General features: G+C 38.1%; 2 protein-coding genes and 1 pseudogene across 2 annotated transcripts in view; 2 read left to right on the top strand and 1 right to left on the bottom strand.

The window, feature by feature from the left end:
* The window catches only part of LOC145767190 (dynein axonemal assembly factor 8-like), a 164,841-nt gene extending 150,897 nt beyond the window's left edge, over positions 1 to 13,944 (bottom strand). Inside the window, exons 1-4 of the mRNA XM_082578967.1 lie at positions 13,819 to 13,944; positions 13,661 to 13,752; positions 10,535 to 10,634; positions 10,327 to 10,410 (exon numbers count right to left, since the gene is read on the bottom strand). Of these exons, the coding sequence (XP_082435093.1) occupies positions 10,327 to 10,410; positions 10,535 to 10,634; positions 13,661 to 13,752; positions 13,819 to 13,867 (325 nt within the window). The 5' untranslated portion in view covers positions 13,868 to 13,944. The remainder of the gene's footprint in view (positions 1 to 10,326; positions 10,411 to 10,534; positions 10,635 to 13,660; positions 13,753 to 13,818) is intronic.
* Positions 514 to 2,081, top strand: LOC145765965 (uncharacterized). The gene is made up of 2 exons (XM_082577620.1): positions 514 to 1,529; positions 1,595 to 2,081. The coding sequence occupies exons 1-2, from the start codon at positions 514 to 516 to the stop codon at positions 2,079 to 2,081; spliced, it is 1,503 nt and encodes a 500-aa protein (XP_082433746.1).
* On the top strand, positions 12,288 to 13,438 carry LOC145765962 (SCAN domain-containing protein 3-like; annotated as a pseudogene).
* Positions 13,945 to 16,540: the final 2,596 nt, after the last annotated feature.

Below are 16,540 nucleotides of genomic sequence, written 5' to 3'. Positions count from 1 at the left end.
GAAGAGCACTGGTCTATTTGTTATAATCTTTTAATGTTTGTTTGTGTAATTTATCGGCCTAACTAAATTGTTTTTTTTTCAAAGCTGAGCCGGTTTCCTGCACTTCAAGTTTTATTACCCTGGAAAGTCAGCCATTATGTTTTTATGACATCATAATTAATTTTCTTCCTTGCTTCGGACTGTAATTCAGTTTTTGATTTTTATATTGCCTTCATCTCCAAGTTCAAAGTGCGTTAATATATTTAAGTGCGTATTTAATCAGCTACTTGAAAGGAAATATTTTCATCAGTTAAAATGACCGAATTTTTCCCAGTCATTTCGGACAAATGACCGAAAAGTCTCAGCGAAAAAAAACCCCAGGGTTTGAATTGTTTTTCTATCGGTAACTCACTCTGTGCTTCAATCGAAGGTGGTTTATTGAACCGCCGCACGAGTGCTATCAGGTACATAACAAAACGGTATTTTATCTTTTTCACCCTTTCATGTTGCAGAGAAAAAAAATTTTTAGTCATAATGCCTCCTCCGCTCGAAAAAATAAGAAAAATAACATCATCTTTTCGAAAGTCCAACTTAGCTGGTGATTCAACAGAAGAAAACCTGCCTGAAACCGTTCCTGCGGATAGTTCTCCAAGCACGTCACGGTTACAAGCTTCAGATATTTCTCCCGCTGTAGCAAATCAGCTGCTGGCAGCATACGACAGACTCGACATTGGTAATTATATTGCAACAAGGTTTACCATATCACATTGTTTGAAAGCAGAACTGCTTCAGAAGCCGTGGGTACCACCGCTTCAGTATGATTTCCCTAGGCATTCAAGAAAAGTTAACGAAAAAGATAAATTTTCATCGTTCCAACGTGATTGGTTGAGAGAGTTTAATTGGTTGGTATACAGTGCCGTGAAGCAGGGGAGTTTTTGTAAGTTCTGTGTGCTATTTGCACCAAGATCTGTTGGAGGGTCGGATCTCCGTCTACACGTAGAAGTAGCACTTTCTGGAGCACAACACTGTGCAGTTGGGAGGAGACTTCTACGTGAGCACGCAAGCAAAGGTTATCACTTGACGGCTGCAATTAAATCAGAAAGTTTTCTTGTAACTCTAAGTACTGGTACAGTGGTCGATAACTTGAGTACTGCCAGTCAGCGACTTCTAAAGTCAAAAAAAGATTATTTGGTAGGATTTGCCACTGTCATACACCTGTTGGGCAGGCAAAATATTGCCTTTTGCGGTCACCGTGATAGTGGACCGCTTTCACTGGATTCGCCAGCAAAAGAAAATGAGGGCAATTTTAAAGCCATTCTCAATCTATTGGTGGCAAGAGGAGATTCCAAGATTATCACATACATACAACAGGCTCCCAGAAATGCGATTTATCTCAGCTGGAAAATACAAAACGAATTTATTGACATAATTTCAAATCAAATTCGAGAACAAGTTGTAGAGGACATCAAGAAAGCCGGGATTTTCTCAATATTAGCAGATGAAACGAGCGACGTCACTAATTCCGAACAGCACTACGCAGGACCATTGAAGTAATTTTTCCGAATTACAACAAGACCACTCTGGTTGCCCTTTGCACAGTGAGATGGGTTGAAAGACATGATGCTGTGGTGCGCTTTATAGAACTGATTCCGGCAATTGTACAATGTTTGCATTCATTAGAAGATGACCATGACACCAACACTTCTGACAAAGCGGAACTGCTAAGCTGTAGGGTGAAATCTTTTGACTTAGTTGTATCTGCTGTGATTATAAAATTTGTGTCTGGAGCTCTGATAACGCTTTCAGAAATACTACAGAAGATAACCAATGACCTTCTCTCGGTCTGTGAGTTGATACAAGACATCAAGCGCATGTTTGAGTGCGTACTTGCAGACAACGAAAAAAAAACATTTAGAGACGTTTACCGACAAGCTTGTAAAATCGCAGATGAAAACTTTATTGTGCGATCTAGTACAAACTTCCGTTCAAACCTAGAGACGGAGATGTTGAAGGATATTTTTATGACAATGTATTCCGGCCTTTTCTGGAATCTGGAATCTCTCAACTTTCCGACCATTTTAATTCACATTTCAGGAAAGTAGCTAAAATGTCCAATCTTATTCCCGTAAATATCGCGAACTGTAATATTACTTGTCCTAGTGACGCGAAGAGTCACTTTGATGATATCATTGACATGTACAACATCGACTTGTCATATTCAGTAGACGTTGTGTCTCAAGAGATATTCATGTGGGCTGTCAAGTGGAAAGATACCAACTTCCTTGATTTACCAGCATCAATTGACGAAGCCCTTCCTCATGCGAAGCAAGAATCCTACCCAAACGTTCGTGCATTTTTGAAGATTTTTCTCACTATACCTTGCACCACTGCTTCAGTGGAGAGAAGCTTTTCTGATTTAAAAAGAGTAAAGACGTATCTTCGAAACAGTTGTGGTGCTGAGAGGTTGACTGGAATTGCAATGATGGCTTTGCACAGAGAAGTGATCGTGGATTACAAACAATTGGTTGATAAATTTCTTGCAGATGCTCCACGTCGATAAGCATAAATGTAACCTGAGTGTTTTAAATATGAAGACCGTTCATCTCACGTCAATTAGACCTATGTTACATTATAGTATATATAACATAGGCCTAATTGACGTTAGATCAACGGTCTCTACATATTTAAAACATGATTAGACGGCTCTTTTTGGGCCACTGTGTGAGCTTCTTTATATTCCTGTGTTTTCGCTACATTAATCCCAACCTTACAGAGGTACAATGTATTTACATTTGTTTTTATTCGACCATTGACACAAGTTCATTATTATGACTGGTCATCCACATCAATATTGGAACTGGAAAATTCAATCCACAACACTTTTCATTAGGCTGTCATTTATTACTACATGTGTGCTTCTCTCTGTTTTTGTTTCATTTTTTGCTATTTGTTTTTTGGGTTTTGTGGCCATGCTAACTACTGATATATAGCCTATACTACATGATTTTCCATTCAGGCACGTTTTAAACCTTTCAAGGTTTTGCCACCTTTTCCCGTTCATTAACGTGCTGGTAGGTCTATATCGATTTAATATTTTGTATTGCGGTTTATGCGACTTGAGCATGAAACAAGTTTGGTATGCATAGAACGTAGCTTGAACTGACACACATTAAGTAGTACGTAAGTCTCAGTCTATTTTTTTTTTTTCAAAGTTGCAAATCTCAAAGGGGGCTGTCTTGCCGACTAGACATCCCCCCTAGTTGCGCCCCTGACTACCGGTAAGTAGAGTGGATACAAAGAAATTTTAGCTGTTTGTGTGCAAAAAAAAAATATTTCAACAAAAGATGCCTTTGTTAAAACGACAAGCAACAACCATCAAAATACTATTTGAATAACGTCGTCATCGTGTGAGCATCTGGGGCCAAGGGTCTATCATTTTACCACCCCAGGTTCACAATGTTTCCTGACTACTTTGGAAGGCTACTAGAGAGCAGCTAGTCTTTAGTTTCATCATCCGACAGGCAGACCTTCCACTCTATTAGGTGGCTTGAAGATAGTGTAATTGTTGATGGTGTGGTCTGCGGTCTGTTCCTCAGTACCACATTCACAAGTAGAAGAAGCCATTTCCCATTGGTGCATGGTTGAGCACATCTGCCAGATACCTGTACAGAAACGGTTGAGGCGCACCCACGTCTGTCTTTGTAGTGGGATGAATCAAGTCAGGCCGGTGGGACGAGTGTCCGCATCGGGGATGAACAAATGGAGTCTGGTGGTGCTTTATTTCCATTGAGAGTTCCATTTATGGTCCACCCAATTAGCCACAGAGATGTCAGTCTTTTCCATCAACTTTATTTATTAAAAGTTGAGCGGCTGCCACAAATGGGTGTATTGATTTCAGTTAACGAGGTGCTCTCTTGGGAGAGCAGAGATCTTGAAATGGAGAAGATAGTGGGGCTCCAATGCCCATTGACTGAGAGACAAAGTGGCTTCTTCACGACAAAGCTCAGCAGGTTGGATGCCAGTAAGAATGGGAAGAATATCTAATGAAGTGGGACGTAGACACCCGGTCACTGTGTGTAGAGGGGTCTGCTACTATTCGGAGAGTCCGATTCGGAGAGTTCCCTATTCGGAGACAGCCTTTTTCGGAGAGTTCCCTATTCGGAGATTTTTAAAAATTATTATTAATTATTATTAATTTTAAAAAATAATTATTTAAAAATTATAGGTTTAGGCCTACTCCAAACTGCCACTTAGGTTTTAACTTCATCTTTTATGGCAAACGCTATTTGGCAACTGTCTTTTTTTAGTTGACACGTTTTCGCTGAGACTTTATCTCATTAACCCCTATTGTTAATCATGAAAACTGTTGTTTTGATGTAAAACACATATTTTGAACGAACCCAGACAACAAAATTCACCATTTTTACATTGATTCGAACGTCTGCAGACGTTGAATCAATGTAAAAATGACGGATTTTGCCGTCTGGGAAGGCACTCAAAGGTAAACACTGGATAAAATGCAAGAATGCAAAAGAAACGATATTGTGGAATAAAATACAAAATTCTCTAAGAAAACAGAAGAATCGGACATACATCTCTCTGTTATCATTTTTAATGTAAAAAATTCCTTTTGTGGTCCCTTTGTCTGGAACAAATAAAAACTGTGCTGTTGAAATTTCCGATTGTAGTTTTGGTCTCAATCTCATCATCATGATTCGGAGTAAGATGTTTGTTAGGTGATTCACAAGGCTAATTGTTCTGTGGAGTGAGCATTCTGTTGCTCCGGTTTTCTTTGGTAAAGTTATGAGTATGGAACGTAACATATCACTAGGGTCTTTCCGGTGTCATAAATATGATTTAAGATCTCAGTGGTTAGGTCTAAACCCCACTCATCTAAAGCTTCGAGAATTTCAACTATAAAAGAAGCGATATTGTGGAATAAAATACAAATTCTCTACTGTAAATAAACAAAAGGCGTCGTTGGATTTAGAATTTTGTAATAGTTGAGGATTCTAATATATTCTAAGTTTGCATGCAGAAGGCGACGCAGGATACATGTCAATTTTATCTGAGCAAACATCAATGTTCAAAAATAAATTTAATTCACTTTTTAGTTTTAAGATCTCAATGGTTAGGTCTCAGCAAAAGTTCTCTTTTCCACACGATTTTAACGTTTAGCGACGTTAAAACGATGTAGAAACGGCAATTTCTGCTGGTCGGGATAACTAGGCTACGGTATTTCAACGTTTAGCGACGTTAAAACGATAGACCACACATTTGGTTATCTGTTACTACAATGTAAAAATGAACTGTTAGGCTAACTGGGTTCTTGGAACAAATTTTAACTGGTTGGGATAACTAGGCTAAGGTACCCGATAATTTCCTTTTAATCCAAGCTGTAGGCCACACATTTGTTGATCCAAACTACCGGTAATCAGTTTAACTATTCAAAAGTACTAACTTATAGACATAGACATGATTTTTTTTGTAACATCTTTTTTTTTATTTTCTCTTCATATCTTAAATTTTTCTGAAGATGTTGCGGCCGTGCCAAATTTCTTTCAACTCAACAACTTACTTCGGTCACAAGCACGTTTTAACGTTCGCGTTTTGTCGCTTCTACCTTTTTCTCGACCTTTGCTATGTTGACGTGTATTGTTTTTGATATGATGGTCACAAATAAAAACAACTCAACTGAACTGACATGACGAATTTTCATTTAATTGTTCAAACATTTTATTTCTATTTTCTCTGCACGATTTCAACGTTTAGCGACGTTGAAGCGATGTAAAAACGGCAATGATGAATAGGCGACGATACCCGATAATTTTCTATTTTTTTCTGCACGATTTCAACGTTTAGCGACGTTAAAGCGATGTAAAAACGGCAATAATAATTAGGCTACGGCACCCAATAATTTTCAAAAAAAATTTCAAAAAATCCCCGAATGGGGAACTCTCCAAAAAAGGCTGTCTCCGAATAGGGAACTCTCCAAATCGGACTTTCCGAATCAGACTCTCCGAATCGGACTCGCCGAAACGGGCCATTCCGGTGTAGAGAGCGGTTGATGGCAGTTTCGATGTTGTGGCAGTGAGCACTGGGGCACCGAACAGGTGCACAGTACTCTATTGAGCAGTAGACAAGGGCCAGGGCTGCTTTAGGCGTAGTGTCGGCACTCGTTCCCCAACCATTTGAGCAGCGCTCGATGAAAGTTTCTTGCACAGTAACACCAAATGGTGGAGGTATGTGAGCGACCTCTCTAATGTCACCTTGAGGTATTTTGGTTCGTAACAGAAGGACAGTGAGTTTCCATTGTGAAGGACATTCAGCTAACCATCAGTTTCCCGATTGTGTAGATGGAAGGCTACTACCACAGTTTGGTTTCACTGAGTTTCAGTCGGCATTTTTACAGATGAGATGGGAGGGTTTTTATGTCCTGGCTCAAGGTGTCGTCTAGAGTTTTCCACGACTTTGTGGAAAGGAGAATTGCCAGGTCGTCCGCGTAAGCGTATATTGCGGAGACCGTGCTTGGCAGGTCGTGGGTGTGGATGTTAAAGAGAAGTGGAGCCAGGACCAATCCCTGTGGGACAATATTTTTTCAGGCATCTCAGTCTGCTTCGCCATGAGTTGCTGGTGGTGAAGGTGAAGCTTCTGACAAGTTCCATAATCATAATATGAAAAAACAATTACCAAACAACAACTTTTTTCTGATGCCAAATAAAGAGGTTTGAAAGATTAAAGATCCTTCAAGATGGGTGTCAAAATCAACCAACCTGTTTATCTGAAGATGTTTAAGGATGAAGTTGTTCTTTGGGTGAGAAAAGTCGCTGAAAATGAAGTAAGGAATTCTCCTCAGCAGGATGGAGCAATCTCTCACACAGCCACATTGGTCCTGGACTGAGACTAGGAAAAATTTCAAGTCGATTTGGCCCAAAGAACTATAGCCTCCATCTTCTCTTGATTGAAATCTAATAATGGACTTTGGAATAATAGTCAATCTTGGAGCAGGTCCTGCGCTGTATCTCACTCAAGTGTTGAGGTTCTGAAGCAAAACTGACCAAATCTTGGACAGAAATGATGCTGAAACTGTGCAATGCATGCCACGTTATCAGGGAGAAAGGTGTATATTAAAATGGCTCATTTTCCTTGATGTTCTTTAAAATTTTTGTCAGTTTGGAATAATGTTCCATTTTGCTCACTGATATTTGTAAACCAAAAATTTTTGTTGGGTTTTGACCTTTGACCCTGGTTCACCCAAGGAGAATTTCTGAATTTTTCTGAAAAATTAGTAAATTTCGAAGTGGTTTAAAAGTATCTCAAGAGAGGATTTCTCAAAATTTGACCACGTGATTTTGACGTCACTTCCTCTGTTAACTTCCACGTGGAACATCTTCACCCTACTCCAAGTCTGAGAGTCACTAATAGTGCATGCTTTTAGTGTCATTTTAGTTGATTTTACAGCCTTTTCGCAGTCAGTGAATCTATAACGTCGTAAACCAACAAAAAATTTGGCATAAAAGATTAGAGTCATTTTAGAGTATTTCAGGGCCCCTGATTCCGAAAATACACTTAGTTTTTTCGAATTGCCTCTGATTTTCGAGATATTCGACAATGAAAATATTTTTGTAATCGTTTCTCAAAAGCATTCAATTAGCAAATTACTTATTTTCAGCCCTGTTTATTATTATGATGTCATAATTGCACTTGTCTAGTTCAATTGGTTCATATTGCACGAAAGTTCAAAACGCAAGCAAAGGTTGAAATGAACTGTGTTAACGTAAGGGAGACATAAATACTCAAATGAAAACAGTTGTGAATCAGTAGGCCTACATCACAAGAAAAATATCCCGAAAGTCATGTGTTTATGAATGCAGCTTTATATTGAAAAGGTAGGCTTACTGAAATGGATACTTGTACAAATGAAGTTTTATTCCAAGCCTTTGCTAAGGCCAAGTCTTTGCTGCAAGAAGTTTTTTTCTGGTCTATAGGCTAAATAAATGGCATATAGGCTAATAAAATATGCCTTTGACAAGTAGGATGCTGTACAAACAACCCAATATATTTTGCTGCATGAAGCAACGCAGAGGACCAACACATTTTGCGATAGATACAGCGCTATATAAAAACAAGCATTATTATTATTACTTTGACATGAAGCTGGGTGATCAAGATAAGTGCTGGGTTCCTCCTAAAGTATGCAAACATTGCACTCAAACCCGTTTCTGGGCTCAAGGCTAAGAAGTTCAGAGTGCCATGACATAAAGAGAGCCGTGGAATCACCATGAAAATTGATACTTCTGCACGGTGAGGATGTTCGAAGGAAGTTGGAACATCATGTTTACATGGAGTGTGCGAGGCAGTCATTGCATGGACGTTGCTATTTCTGTTTTTTGTTTGCCCTCTCTATAGTTTCAAGTGGTGATTTGCTTGAAACAATAGGAAAACGGGCATGACTGAGAGTAACCTCAATACCTTCAGTAATGTTTTGGAGCAAGGTCAAGTTTTTTTCTCAAAACCATTTCTACCACCTACTGTAGTAGTTAAAGATTTAGTTATCAAAAGTGGTAGCTGCAATCTTGGCTCCTCATCTCGATCAACATGGCATTCTTGACTCCAAGGCCAAGATTACGTTCTTCCGCAGCAAGGATAAATGCAGCTACTTTACTGAAGAACATAAGTTTGTATTCTGTAATTATATAAATGGCCTTCGTACCTTGATGGGTGTTGCTCAGTAGGCCAATCATAATAAAGAGTTGCGTTTGTTCATCGATAGCTTTGTTTTGTTTATTTGTCTAGTTTGTTAAGCAAAACAATGTATGCATTTTGTTTGTACTTAGTAGCTTACTTAGTAAGTCTGAGACTGTTGAAATCAACAAATATATTAATGCAAAACGCAAGTTATATATTCTACATCTTGTATCCACAGGCTTACTTCGCATCATATTTTTATTGTTACTAGGCCAGTAAACGTTAAATAGCTGTTTGTTTGGGTTGTAATCAACCTCACTGGTTCCAAATAGCGTTTATACAACTCAGAAATGTGCCTGGGATTACTTCCAGTTTTGTCTATGTAGTAAACGACACGACGTTAAATCTATAGGGGCTCAAAATTGCGAAAAAAATGTTTTTGCTGTAATTCAAAAACTTAAGCCAATTCGAGAAAACTTAGTGCATTTTTAGAATCAGGGGCCTCGAAATACCTTAAAATGACTCTCACATGTCTTTATATAAAAAAAAGTTTTGTTGGCTTGTGAAAATCGATAAACATCGTCAAATGATTCAAGAAACTGAAAGCAGTAGATATTTACTACGTGAAGAGTGCACAAAGAAAATCATGTCTGAAATGTGGTAGAATTCGACATTTTGAGAGTAATACATGTGTCAGTGTTCATGGAATTGCTAATTAAACTACTTTGCTTGCTACAAGTTTGTGTTACTGCCTCTTATTGTGTCCATTAAGATGCTAGAGTGCATTAAAAGATAGCGAGTGAGCAGTTTCAGGGATAAGCGAAAATTCGATATTTTGAAAAAATTCAAACTAGGTGAACCAGGGTCAAACGTTAATATTTTTTTGTAAAATTTGGTGTAGGAGATACATTTACCAAAAGGAACAATATTCCAAACTGACGAAAAATTTAAAAGAAAAAAATTTTTTTTTGGAGATTTTGCGCCAGCCTAGTGTATATGTTCAAAAATTCTTAGATGTTATTAAAGACAATTTACATTTCTTATTTATGTTTTTATTGGCCTTCATATATAATTAAAAAAAAATAATTTTTATTTGTTCACACTTCGCTGGGCCACCCTGTATAAATTTTATTAAAATTCAATTGCATTTGTGTGCCAGTCTTCAAAAAAAATTTCTCTCTTCATTTTTAATCGATATTTCATTTATATTCCTAATAACAGTCATATCAAAATTATGAGTGCTAATAAGCTGTTGACAGTGTTGACTAACGTTTGCATTTCTAAATATTGCGCATTGATCAACAACTTGCTGTCTCAAAAGTATTAAGTTGAACATGCATGACATAGTAGACTTAGCTCGTTTATATGAAAATTTGTCGCCAGAAAATTTTATGCCACGCGCTTTGAAATACCTAACAAAACACCAGGGCGTAATGACTAATGATGCACAGTTTGAGAATCAGTGTAATACACAAATAAAACACAACCAATTATTAAATACTGTAATTTATCAAACAAGCTGCAATTTTGGAAACTTTCACGGACCCCATGAAAATGCTTCGCAAACTTCTTGGGGGTCTGCAGACTCCCGGCTGAGAACCACTACATTAGAACTTAGAAGGTATATGTAGTAGGCTAACAAAAAGTCTCAACCATTACCGTCGCTTTTAGAGGCATGGTTTTGACATCGTAAGCGCTCAAATAAAATGGAACTAGTTGATGCGGAGATGCTTGAAGCTGAAACTAAAGTAAACTTAAGTTAGTGTTGCATTCAAATTGAACAACTGCTGCACCAAAACAAGGATAGCCGATTATTACATAAACCATTACTAGACAACTATGTTCATGAGCACTTTTAACTGCCAACCTGGCTCAGAAATTGTGGAAGAAACTGGAGACACTTTAGCTTCAACTTTCCGTGAGAATACAATGGGATCAATATTGCTGCTTTCAATCAATGTGCTCACCTGCAATATAAACAACTGCATGATCTAGCAAAACAATTAAGATAGTTGTATAAATCAATGTTTCTGTTCTTGACAAAAGATTTAAGAAGTAGATCTCAAACTGGAATGGTTACCCGCTAAGGTCCGCAAAGAACCTACAGTCTGTTTCAGTGTGTTGCTATACTGTTAGACTTTTGGCTTGCCGTTGGACAAAGCTGGTGACCATGTCAAGTTCATGTGTGCTAGTTGAGTTTGCGCCACCAAGTCAACAAGAATCAATCTACGCAAAGGTGTCTTTGCAAAACACATCATTTAAAAACTTATTGTTAGCGTTTATATGAAGACTATCATCCGCAAAGACGAGAGGTAGCCATCACCATGTGACTATGGATATATGTTTCAGGCACAATGTGTATTGTGTAATGTGTATTGAGTGTACACTTTGCAACACCAATATGCATGGTCTTTCATAATGGCTCTTTGTGTCTGGTAGCACATGCGACAACAGAAACATTGCACCATTGATCCCCACCTTCTGCAACAATCTTTAAAATGACAAATCCGTTACTGTAAAAATTTCACATGTTGATTGCCTACTCCAAATTGAACCAACATCACAAAACAAGCTGAATGTGACTGATGATAATTAGATTTCAGAATGAAGGTATGCAAGAACTACTTATTTAAAGCAAGATAAGCCTGAGACGAGGGAGAATGTCATTTGAGTGCACAGGTATTTTGTGGTGCAGTTCAACTATTCAGCCGCAGTTCGTCTAAAACAGTGGTTTTCAAACTGTGGTATGCGTACCATTAGTGGTACGCGAGAGCTTTTTAAGTGGTACGCAAAGAATTCGGCAGTTTTTTGTTGTATTTATTCTACTCTATACAATTTGCCGCACTTTGCAGTAGCCAAAACCACTGAAAATACATGATGTCACAATTACTTCAACTGTGCAACAATTTCACGTTGATACTATTGCGTCACAAATGCACAATAAAGCAAACCAAGCAACTGGTTATATTGGTTAAATAGAGCTAATCCATCAGTAGTAAGCAGGATAAATTTTAACCATGTCAAAACGAAAGTATAATCCAGAATACATAAAGTATGGATTCATTGCTATCGAACATGGAGGAGAATGTTTGCCACAACGTGTGATTTGCATGAAAACCCTTTCTAACGCAGCCATGAAGCCCAGCTTGTTAAAACGGCACCTTGAATCGAACCATGCAGAAAAGAACCGAGATCAAAGTTATTTTGAGCGACTTGTGGAGAACGCAAAAAGACAGCGCCTAGACCAGACGGGCCAGTTTCACCAGAAGAAGGTAGGGGTAGTAAAAGCATCATATAAAGTCTTTCTTCTGGTAGCTCAGAACATGAAAGCTCATACGATCGCGGAGTCCCTTGTTTTGCCAGCAGCAAAAATACTAGTCAAGAACTTGATTGGAGAAGAGGTAGCGGCGAAATTGAATAGTGTGTCCTTTTCTGATGACACTGTAAAACGCCGCATTCACGATATGTCTGTTGACATTGCAGAACAAGTGATTGCTGGAGTAAAAGACTCGAAGTTTTGATTTGCCATTCAACTCGATGAGTTGACAGATGTCACCAAGTGTAGCCAATTGCTAGTTTATGTCCGCTTTACACAAAATGACACAGTGAAAACGGAATTAATGTTGAGCCAGGAGCTGGCTGTTACAACGAACGAGAAAGATGTCGTTTTCTTTAAAGAGAATGAACTGGATTGGAAAATGTTAGTTGGATGCACGACAGATGGTGCTCCAGCGATGTTACGACGAAAATCAGGATTTCAAGCATATGTGAAAGATGTATCACCAAAAGCCACTTTTGTCCATTGTTTTATCCATAGATTTGCACTTTGCGCCAAAGTGCTCCCTTCTGATTTAATGTCATGCTTGAGCAAAATCATTAAACTTGTGAATTTCATAAAAACATCAGCTCTGAATACTCGGCTTTTTGCAAGGCTCTGTGAAGATCTCGGTTCTGATCATAAGTGTCTCCTTTTCCACACAGAGGTCTGCTGGCTTTCCCGTGGAAATGTGACAATCAGGGTCTTTGAACTTAGGCATGAATTACTGACATTTTTCAAAAAGAAAAACCACGACTTTAAAAATGATTTGGAGAACGTTGAGTTTATCTCACGGCTGGCCTACTTGTCAGATATTTTCCAGGCTTTTAACTTTGTGAATCTTTCGTTCCAAGGATCGAATAACAATATCACTGTTTTTATTACAAAGCTGGAAGCATTCTTTCGCAAACTAGATATCTGGACTAAAAACGTGGAGAGCAAACAGTACGGAATGTTCAAACTCCTTACCACTTTTCCAGTGGACCCCAGTTATAAATTAGCCTATCTCAAGAAATTGGTGATCACCTTAAGCTGCTCAGAACGGAATTCATGCATTATTTCCCAGATTTAGTAAGTTGCACCTACGCTGTCAATCCATTCTGCATCGATCCAGCTCTTTTACCCGTAGGAACGGGAGGACAAGAAGAGATAATTGATATTCAAGTTGACGAGAAAGCAAAAGCAAAGCAGAAGGAATGCTCTCCTATAGATTTCTGGCTAATCATGGGTTCCACTTACCGTACCCAACATTGACCCAAAATGCTGTTCCTCAGTTACTCGTTTTCCCTTCTACATGGAAGTGTGAGCAAGGGTTCTCGGCCTTGATAGCTATTAAGTCCAAGAACCGAAATCGTCTAACTGCACCTGGACATGATTTCCGATGTGCTGTGAGTAAGGTTGTACCCTGGAACCTGAATAGACATGCTTGTGCAGAGGAAACAGTTGCATCCATAGCATTAAATTGTATTTTCTTGCTATTCATTGGTGTTATGGTATAGTAATACGGTAACTAATAAATACCAACCAGGTGGTACGCAGTGTATTAAAAAACAAATGAGCGGTACGCGATTGGAAAAAGTTTGAGAAACACTGATCTAAAACAACCACTAAGTTTTTGAAACTTCTACAGTTCTAGGCACCAAAAAATTGTGCAGGCCAGTGTAACACAAAAACTACCTCTGAATCTGAGTCAATAGTTGGAAGACATTCCTTGACATTTGAGATTATGGATCCCCAATCAGTGAAATGTGTAGGATCAGCAGCTTCGTCTGCAACAGAATAATAGCATGGGAGTGATGCGCAACTAACCCTGCAACTACAAAAGTTGAGAATACCTTTGGAATTGTTGTCCTCACCCAACCTTTCCACCGGAGAAAAATTCATTATTCTTCAAAGGATGAATACATCAATCATCTATTTGGTGATACAGTAGTAAATTATTAACAAATGTTATACCACTGCTAAAAAAGACAATAAAGTTTGCATGCACCTATGCACAAGACCCCCATTGAGAAAAAAATGGAAAGACAAAAAAAGTGTCGTATACGATTAAAAATCGAAACGAAGACAATAAGTTTAGAAAGAGCAAAAAAAATGATTTTAAGTAAATCCAGTGTATACATTTTAACAGACGACAAAAGCCTTCTAACGCTATTGCTAGATTTGAATTTTGCACCAAACCCAAAATGGAACACCTAAGTAGAAACCACAGAATGGCTGAATTTACAACAACATTATAAAAGAGCAAAATGGGGGCAAGATATTGTATGTCACTTAATCGGTAAGTAGCGCTTAAGGGGGCAGTTCTACTTAGCATCGCATTTTTCATACTTGTTATAAATAACAATCTACACACAAAAGTTCACCAACAAACCCCAACAAACCATATATTGCTGGAAAAAGGAGGAAACAAGCTATCCAAAAATATTTACTTTGTTAGGCTGGGGCAATCCATTAAGGGTTTATACCATTTTGAATTTGTACATAAAATCAACCGATTGTCTCCATTGCAGTCCTAAAAACTCGAAAATGGCTAGAGGTAGGGACTTCAAATTGCATGGTGATCTAGTAGGGTATCCTGGGTCTGCTCCTATTTGGCGAGTCCGATTCGGCGAGTCCGATTCGGTGAGTCCGATTCGGAGAGTCCGATTCGGCGAGTTCCCTATTCGAAAACAGTCTTTTTCCGGAGAATTCCCTATTCGGAGATTTTTTTTAAAAAATTTTGAAAATTATTGGGTACCGTAGCCTAATTATCATTGCCGTTTTTACATCGTTTTAATGTCGCTAAACATTGAAATCAAGCAGAAACAAATAGAAATAAAATGTTTGAACAATTAAATGAAAATTCGTCATGTCAGTTCAGTTGAATTGACTTTATTTGTGACCATCATACCAAAAACAATACACGTCAACATAGCAAAGGTAGAAGCGACAAAACGCGAACGTTAAAACGTGCTTGAAGTCGTCAGTTCAGTTGAGTTGTTTTTATTAGTAACCATCATATCAAAAACAATACACGTCAACATAGCAAAGGTTGAGAAAGGGTAGAAGCAACAAAACACGAACGTTAAAACGTGCTTGTGACCGAAGTAAGTTGTTGAGTTGAAAGAAATTTGGCACGGTCGCAACACCTTCAAAAAAATTTAAGATACGAATGGAAAATAAAAAAAGAAGATGTTACAAAAAAAATCATGTTTATGTCTATAACAAGTTAGTACTTTTGAATAGTTAAACTGCTTACCGGCAGTTTGGATCAACAAATGTGTGGCCTACAGCTTGGATTGAAAGGAAATTATCGGGTACCGTAGCCTAGTTATCCCGACCAGTAAAAATTTGTTCCAAGAACCTAGTTAGTCTAACAGTTCATTTTTACATTGTAGTAACAGATAACCAAATGTGTGGTCTATCGTTTTAACGTCGCTTAACGTTGAAATCGTGTAGAAAAGGAAACTTTTGCTGACTAGGATACGTTGAAACTGAAAAACATTCACAGAGGCCCTTCGATTTGTTCCAAGAACCCAGTTAGCCTAACAGTTCATTTTTACGTTGTAGTAACAGATAACCAAATGTGTGGCCTATCGTTTTAACGTCGCTAAACGTTGAAATACCGTAGCCTAGTTATCCCGACCAGCAGAAATTGCCGTTTCCACATCGTTTTAACGTCGCTAAACGTTGAAATCGTGTAGAAAAGAGAACTTTTGCTGACTAGGATACGCATACTAGGATATTCCACAATATTGTTTCTTTTATATATAGTTGAAACTATCGATTATCGAAGCTTTAAGCAGCATTTAGACTACATGCGTTTTTCTTGCGTAACCACTCCGACAAAACGTATCGCCCGATCCACTACACACAAGTGAATGGGAGTGTTTACATTGCGCGCGTATTTCGTGCGTTTGCACTCAGACAATCGCAAGCCGTTGCAAGCGATCCATCTGAATGCAAGCTGAAGCTGACGCAACCGATCCTAGGTCGCGTATTTGCTAAGTCAGTCTAAGGTAGTTTTGCGAAAAAACGCCGAGGTAGGTTAGTTCTTTGTGAAGTATTGATAGAAAAATTACTTTTAACATCAGAAGTGACTTGTTGGGCAGATTCTGCTGAAGTTTAGACTTTTTGAAAGGGTTTTATTGTATTTTTAAGCAAGATAGATGCCTCCCAGTAATGTTTTTCTTTCAGATCAAACTTAATTATTTTTCATTCCTCATGGTTTAGGTCACCGTTTTGAACTTTATGTTCGATAGATTGTCATACATAAAAAAATCTATGATTATCATGAAGTAACAGAGAAGTATGAAGTAAAACTTATGTTATGAAAGTTATGAAGTAAAACCAACCAACCAGTGATCACCATGCTTATGGGAGGCTACCAGAAAGTGAGTAAAATGACTAGTTGAATATCAAGTTCCTACTACCGGTACCTAAATGTTATTTTAAAGTATGAAGCTAATGATCATACCAAATACCTATTCCATATTTGGAAGTGCTGATTATTCCACTTAAAACCATTATGATTTTGCCACCTTTTCTTTTGTTGGCTTTATTATTTTGTTTCTG

Source organism: Aplidium turbinatum, chromosome 3 (assembly GCF_918807975.1).
Source record: "Aplidium turbinatum chromosome 3, kaAplTurb1.1, whole genome shotgun sequence".
Classification (NCBI taxonomy): domain Eukaryota; kingdom Metazoa; phylum Chordata; class Ascidiacea; order Aplousobranchia; family Polyclinidae; genus Aplidium; species Aplidium turbinatum.
Note: the sequence above shows the minus strand (reverse complement) of the source record. Positions and strands in the feature narration are given on the sequence as shown.

Excerpts from the sequence above, each read along its gene's own strand:
- LOC145765965 (XM_082577620.1), top strand. The coding sequence starts at position 514 with ATGCCTCCTCCGCTCGAAAAAATAAGAAAAATAACATCATCTTTTCGA. Across the intron at positions 1,530-1,594 it reads CACTACGCAGGACCATTGAA|ACATGATGCTGTGGTGCGCT; the intron begins GTAATTTTTCCG and ends ATGGGTTGAAAG.